The 7,862-nt window shown below is 32.4% G+C and overlaps 1 protein-coding gene across 1 annotated transcript; it reads left to right on the top strand.

The window, feature by feature from the left end:
* The first annotated feature begins 251 nt into the window (after positions 1-251).
* LOC123682901 lies at positions 252-3,810 on the top strand. The gene is made up of 3 exons (XM_045621722.1): positions 252-401; positions 2,220-2,456; positions 3,410-3,810. Exons 1-3 carry the CDS (start codon positions 339-341, stop codon positions 3,647-3,649), a joined length of 540 nt encoding a protein of 179 aa, XP_045477678.1. The 5' UTR covers positions 252-338; the 3' UTR covers positions 3,650-3,810.
* The last annotated feature ends 4,052 nt before the right edge of the window (positions 3,811-7,862 follow it).

Below are 7,862 nucleotides of genomic sequence, written 5' to 3'. Positions count from 1 at the left end.
CGAGCAAAAACCAGAACAACCCAAATCAATCGAAGAGACTTGGCCCCGAAAGCTTGGTAGGTCAGGCGACATAACGCTAAAATCCCGTGGGAAATATGTGACTAGACGTCAAAGCACGCGCGGCATCCAAAGAAACGTACGTTGCATCCGAAAATGCTAAAGAGCACAGAGCTTCCGCAAGGATATAAGGACATACCATGCCGTCTTTATTCTCTGTTTCTCTTTTATTTATTTTTCAGTTCCTATTCGAGTATATAAGACATTTGGTATTCGCTTCTTGTGACATAATCCGTTTGGTTTTCGTGGAAGAAAGGTAGTCGTAGTAAGTTCATAGAAATATGAAGTACGTTGTGTTTTTGCCTTTTATGTTTTGTGCAGTGTACGGTGCACCGAAGTTGAGGGTGAGTGTCCACGAAAGGATTTATCAACTCGTTGAAAAAAACTAGAACAGAGGAGTTTATATCAACGTCGATTTGAATATTTCACTTATTGGAATGTAGAAAATATGGAATTCTATTGAAAAAGTAGTTTCTTATATCCTACTAAGTATTTCACAGAATATTTCAATACAGGACTTCATAAGTACATAATATATATTATATATTGAGAGGTTGCTATATTTTTTATTTTACATGACTTAGTGATAAAAGTTATTAATTCAATATCCATCTCAATGACTGGACCGTCCATTATTTCAGAAATTTATTTTACTATAAATGATAGATATATGATGATATAAATAATGAAAATAACCGTAATTCAAGAATAATATCGAAAAAACATTATCCAATATTAATTGTCATGAAATTTACCCAATATACAGGGTGTATATGAATAGAAGTGAAAAAATTTAGGGGGGTATTCTTTGTCAAAAAATAGGGTGGGTCTTTCATATAAACTTTTTTTCGAGTATTTCCTTTCTTAGTTGCAGCTACCTAAACATGGCGCTCGAAAAGTAATTTTTAATTTGTGAAAAGTTTATAATTTTTTTGTTACTTTTATTCTATATTTGTACCAGTTCTCAATGAAAATATCGTTTTAACATCTGTCCATTGGATAAATTAGAAGTCGAAAATAATTGCTGCATAAACTCAGGCGTATATTGTGTTGATAATTTTTTTTTCTCAAAAACCGTGAATTTTAGCAAAAAATTACAAGAGATCTTACTTGTAAAAAATGGATCAGTCCATGTAAAATTAACTTTGTCATTGTAAAATGTGAATATAGAAAAAGTTATTGTGAAACAAGTTTGAGAGGTGGCTTTTTCTACCCCTTGGAATCATACAGAAACACTACCAAAAAAATTTTTTTTAAAAAATACCTTTTCGCCTGCAAAAAATGTCAGCCTAATTTTATTTTTGTGAACTTTTTTGGATCTTAAGAAAAAAATTGAATACTACGAGGACCTTTCGGGATCAAAAAAAAATATTGATATGAAAGACCCACTCTATTTTTTGACAAAGAATTACCCCCTAATTTTTTTCGCAACTATTTATATATACCCTGTATAGGCAAATAATCCAAATAAAAATTAGATTGATTTTGATACAAGGAGAAATTATATCTATAATACCTACATAATTGTCATTTCATATAATGAGTCATAAATAATCGTTTATTTCACTCGAAAAATAACTATCAAAGTCATACGATAAGGAATGTTGAATAAGAAAAATTTAACTTTATCTAGAAGGTAAAAAAAAATAGCTTTTTTCTTAAGAAAACACACGTTGGCAAAATTAACATTTTCCTAACCAAAATTCATTTTAATCATATCTCACCAATCAATGAAAACTGCGAATGAACGTTCTTAATATAGTATAAAATAGATACCCGATTTTAAGTCTTGGAATCGAAATTGATGAATTCTCGTACGGAGTGAATTCACATATTCGATAAGTTTCTTCCATTATCATTCGAATAAGGAAGAAATAATTAGTTGAATTATTTTTGAGATATTGCGGGAATCAAACTACATTTATGTTGAACTTGCTTTATTTGAAATCTCATTCTCATACTTTTCTATTGAGAATTCTGGAAAGCACACAGTTCATGTGAATCAAGGATCTATTGCTATAAATTATTTTGCAACTTTTCATTTTGTATTTTTCAAATTGGCAAAGTGAAAAAATATTATGTTGGACAACGAAATGCGTGAATTACATAAAGCTTTCTATGTTTTATACGATCTGTTATTAAACTTAACTACTGATTTTCAGGTAATACCTCATAACCTTCCCCCACCACAACTTATGACATTGCCAAGCAACGCTACAAGCATAAGAACAGACATCAGCGATAGCTTTCAATGTGATGGAAGAGATTATGGATATTATGCCGATGTAGATAACGATTGCCAAATCTTCCATGTGTGCCTTCCAATTACTTACTCAGATGGTCATAATCAGACATTCAGATGGAGTTTCATTTGTCCGGAGGAAACAGTATTCAACCAAGTAAGTTCACATTTTGATAATAATTATAATATATCATCACAAAATGATAAGTGTAAATCATGCTTAAATATCCGTTGAACGATGGATGATGTATGGAACTGAATCAGTTTTACTTATACATAATTAATATAGAAATATGTTCATCTTTGAGGATCTAAATTTTACACCTAAAATTTCATTTAATGATCTTTTAGATCATAAGAACACAAAAAAAAACTATAAGAAGTTCTTGGCTCTGAATTCAATGAGACAGATTTTATTTTCAAAATTGTATTATGCGGTCATTTCTTTTCATTTTATGATTACATCGAGAGGTCTGTTTTGTTTCTGTATCACTGTTGGAGTTATTGGATTTAACCAAACTTTTTTTTTCTCTAAAGGTGATCATTATCACCAAATGATTCCACCATTCCAGCCTATTCCATTGTTATATTTCCTTAAAAATATATAAAAGATCTGGTGAAAAACTGATTTTATAATAATAATAATAATAGTGCCTTCATTTAAAAAAAAAATAATACATGATATAGGGGCGAAGTCTAGCTTGAGCTACTCTACTCAACCCCAAAATAAAAAAATATAAAATTAAATAATATACAAATGTCCAGGAAAATACAAAAATTCTAACAAAATGAAAATTTTTATATTTAAACAAGAAATAATAACCCTGAAATAGCAACAGTGAGCTCAGATTAACAAATTATCTGTTCCCTTAACAACCCATCTTAGAAGACTTATAATTAAAGCAGCTCCAAATTCAATGGTTGATTTTTCTTTCTTTCACCACTTTGTTAAAACCATATAGTGTGTAAATACTCAAAATCATTTGAGAACGTTTTAACAAAGCTTTCTTTGGTATGTTATGAGCAAAATATATATTTTGTTTATTATTCTTTCTCATTTTTTTTTATCATTTCATCACTCAACAATCTGATACATACTGATATTTCCAGGAAATTTTCACTTGCACAAGAGCTGATGAATCCATGGACTGCTCCGATAGTCCGAGGTTCTACGATTTGAACAGGAATTTCGGTAATATTGAAGACGAAACTGAAACTGAGAGTGCACACATAGAAGATCATCCAGAAGTCTCAGAGGTTGAGCAAGACATCCAGGTTCCTACTAATACCAACGCCCATGTAAATATGGGCAGACGATCTCGTAAAATTAAGTTAGATTCAAAACAATGAAAAAAGAAAATTTAATTTCTTCTATTGAAAGAATTAAAAGGTGAATGTTTCATCGTTATCTATTTAAAACCAGTATTAAAATCTAAATTCTATGATATAGACACCTAGGTATTTGTCATTCATAGAAAGACTGATAATATCAAAATACATAGTAAAATATATTGAATTCTCATTTTAAGCCCCCCCCCCCAATTGAAAACAAAATTATTCATCAGAATCTGATAATGATATAATGATGCTTTTCATGCAGGACAAAATATTCATTCGAATTTAATCACTTCAATTCAATATTTTTATTCTATACATATGTATAGTCTAGAATCGAGTTTGATGTCGGATTTGGCATCAGCGAGTCGAATCTAATCTATTTTCCGACAAAATTATGTTGTGACGAAATGATAGAATGATCTGTTCAGAGAGAGCTCAAAAAGATCATCTTATTTTCCGGTGGAGGAAACATTCGCTCATCTGAAATATCAGAAGATTGAGCTCTATCGTATCTGATTCTCGTCGTCCCACTGGATTTTGTTCTCGTCTTGATATGTCTATCTGTTGTTTCTTAGGACATTTCTCACCGTCTTTGCTGTAGTCAGGACCGTCGCAAGCCAAACTGACGCCCTAGGCAGAGACCCAATTTGCCGCCCTAACAGATGCTTACTCTGCAGAATTCTAAAACTGAATTTTTATGAATAAATTATAAAATATATGAATTGAATTCAGGTTTCAGATTCTTCTGCTGAGTTTCGACTTCATAAAAAGCTTTAACATTTTGTTTCCTTTTTTTATGGTTATCGAGCAATCGGATAAACCATTATTTTGAATTCGTTGCTGCCACCCCAACACTAGTTAATTTGATATAAAAAATTGAAAATATTATTATATAATAGAATACGGTAAGAAATAATAAAACTTCTCATATTTCCAAAAAAGGATAAGTTGTAAATGGTGAAATTAAATCATTTCTCGTATATTTTGCATTCCATTCTGAGGAATCAACATTCTGATTACTGGAGAATTGAAAAAAACTAATCCAGAAGCCGCCCCAAGTGGCAATACAATTCGACAACGTTTAGCAAAGTGAACGCCGACAAGTCGTATTTTTTAGCGTCAACTTGTGAACAGCACTATGAGGAGATTATGTAGCATCTGTTTATTTATGAGTTTTTCATTATTATTTGTTGGGATTCTTTTGTGTTGTGGCTGACCGAATTAAATATCATTTGAAATTTTCATTTCAACGCAAGCCTGAAATGCCGCCCTTGAATTTTGGCGCCCTAGGCGATCGCCTACCCTGCCTACCCCCGAGCGTCGGCCCTGGCTGTAGTTACAAAGCTTCTACTGCATTATTGCAGATGTAGGCACCCATTCACAAAATGACGAAATTTGTACAATTCGCCAACTATGTAACTGGCTAGGTATTTAAGTTCTGTGGAATGTAAAACGTGCGGTTCACTTTACTGTAAACACAGAGCATGGTCAACAACCCTTACGGTACGATCTGTGAAGTAAATCGCATAGCGAATAACCAATAATAATATATAACTTTTAGTAGTTACCACGAAAACGAATAACAGCCTGCATAGAGATAACTTTTGATGTTTCGAAATTGTGTCGCAATTTGTCACCAGTTTTTGGATTTTCCTAAGTTTTTATGGAAATGAATGCAGTCGTGGAAAAAGTGTAGTGTACAGGGTGGGCAAATAAGCGAGGTAAGCGGCTATATCTCAGGAACCACTAATCGTAGAAACCTTCGGTAAAAAATATTACCACTAAAGTAAACAAATAAAACACTGGAAATTGTTTTGAAGTTCATACCTCCACCGCTAGGGGTCGTAATAGCTATCGTCGAGTAGAAAAATGCATTTAACTCGAAAAATTTTCATATTAAGTTGGAAAAAAAATATCATCACTGTAAACCTTGGAAAATTCTCTATCTGTTTGAATTGTCACTTTCGATTTTGCGACATCAAATAAGGGCGCGGGAAAGATAGAAATCTGACTGATTGAAATGTCTGTAACTTCAGTTTGGCTCAACATTTTTGAGCAAATTAGATCTTACTTGAGAGACAACATCTTGTTGATTAAGGAAAAAATATACTCATGATGAATTTGATTCAGCTGCTTCCGATAGGGAGCGATAAATCAGAAGTTCATTGTTTTGTTCATTTTTCTCTGAAATTTCAAATGTAATGATAGGGTTTTCTTAACAGAAACAAAATTTTCATTGAATTTGCATGAAAAAACCTGAAGGTCGCAAAGCGATAATTTCAGGTGTTCTGAAGTTATGGCCGAAAGATGATATTCTTCAACTGATGCACTGCGAAAAACCAAATTGTGTCCTGACAGAAACAGAAAGCCCATCAAATTTGTATGAAAAACCCAAAAGGTCGCAAAGCGATAGCTTCAGGCGTTCTGGAGTTATGGCCGAAAGAAGACACGATTCAGTTTTTCAGTTGAAGAATATCTTTTTTCGTCCATAACTACAGAACCCCTGAAGCTATCGCTTTGCGACCTTTTGGTTTTTTCATACAAATTTGATGGGATTTCTGTTTCTGTTAGAACTTGAAGACTCAATTTGGTTTTTCGCAGTGCATCAGTTGAAGAATATCTTCTTTCGGCCATAACTTCAGAACAATAACAAATTCAATGAAAATTTTGTTTCTGTTACGAAAATCCTATCATTACATTTGAAACTTCAGAGAAAAATGAACAAAACAATGAACTTCTGACTTAGCGCTCCCTATCGGAAGCAGCTGAATCAAATTCATCATGAGTATATTTTTTCCTTAATCAACAAGATGTTGTCTCTCAAATAAGATCTAATCTGCTCAAAAATGTTGAGCCAAACTGAAGTTACAGACATTTCAATCAGTCGGATTTCTATCTTTCCCGCACCCTTATTTGATGTCGCAAAATCGAAAGTGACAATTCAAACAGATAGAGAATTTTCCAAGGTTTACAGTGATGATATTTTTTTTCCAACTTAATATGAAAATTTTTCGAGTTAAATGCATTTTTCTACTCGACGATAGCTATTACGACCCCTAGCGGTGGAGGTATGAACTTCAAAACAATTTCCAGTGTTTTATTTGTTTACTTTAGTGGTAAAATTTTTTACCGCAAGTCTCTACGATATAGCCGCTTACCTCGCTTATTTGCCCACCCTGTACAACTCGACTTAAAAGACAAATACGCACTTCTGAGAATTAACTTTTTCTAGTCGTGCGTAATATACTTCTTACAACTCTAGTTATGTAATATACTATTATAACCCAGAAAATCTTTTTACAGATACGAAACAGTTTATTAAAAATTCATGGATTCGAAGCTGAAACACAAATTTAATTTATTCTAGGAAAATGTTATGTTATGTTGCAGAACTGTTCAAAGAAATAAAGCCATCGTCACTTTGGTCAATTTATTCAATGTCAAGGTCAACAACAAACATAAACTATGATAACGTTAACATTGCGATTTAGGTATCCGGAACTCATTTCACTAAAACAAAAAAAAATAGATAGTTTCAAAAACAAATCAAAAGCGTTGACATCAAAAGATATCAATGTATTTCTCCAAAATTCTCCAGAAAGCAGATATTTGCTTACCAATGTATATACACGAATTATATAAATCATTTATTATCATTTAATTATCGATATTACATTACAGTGCTTGTAGAAAGCAGTTACACAACTTGAAGTCTGAAGACATTTGTGCCTTCTTCGATTTTGGGCATTATCAAACCACGCTTGAAAACATCTCAGTAGTTGGTTTTCTTTTCGTAGGGTTAGCGATTTCTCGAAATGACAACCCCGCCTCGCGTAAACCAATAATTCGACCTTTTTGAAATTTACTTAGCTGGCGATAAATTCCTCGTAGACGTGCTTTAGGCATTTTAACAACTAAACATCGACTTTGGATCTGCTCGAACAGCAGGTTGGTTGTAAAATTTAAAAAACATGCCAAAAACGACTATAATATTTGAGTAACGAAAATTGTTTACAGGAAAAAACCTTCACGATTTTTTTTTGCAAATTCAATCATTTACTCCTTACTATACTATCTATGTTTTACCAACAAAAAAAATTAAAATTTGAACAGTTCCTTCTGGTTGTTGCAGTTTCTTTGTCAGTTAGTATATTTCTGCAATTTCTGATCTTTATATTATACATGACCAGCGACAAAACTACATGAATTCACAGAATAACAACAA

This window comes from Harmonia axyridis, chromosome 1, assembly GCF_914767665.1.
Source record: "Harmonia axyridis chromosome 1, icHarAxyr1.1, whole genome shotgun sequence".
Classification (NCBI taxonomy): Eukaryota; Metazoa; Arthropoda; class Insecta; order Coleoptera; family Coccinellidae; genus Harmonia; species Harmonia axyridis.
Note: the sequence above shows the minus strand (reverse complement) of the source record. Positions and strands in the feature narration are given on the sequence as shown.

What these genes read in the sequence shown, in the direction of transcription:
- LOC123682901 (XM_045621722.1), top strand. Translation starts at nt 339, where the DNA reads ATGAAGTACGTTGTGTTTTTGCCTTTTATGTTTTGTGCAGTGTACGGT. An exon ending in ACGGTGCACCGAAGTTGAGG is followed by an intron (nt 402 to 2,219) that starts GTGAGTGTCCAC and finishes ACTGATTTTCAG; the next exon opens with GTAATACCTCATAACCTTCC. An exon ending in AGGAAACAGTATTCAACCAA is followed by an intron (nt 2,457 to 3,409) that starts GTAAGTTCACAT and finishes TGATATTTCCAG; the next exon opens with GAAATTTTCACTTGCACAAG.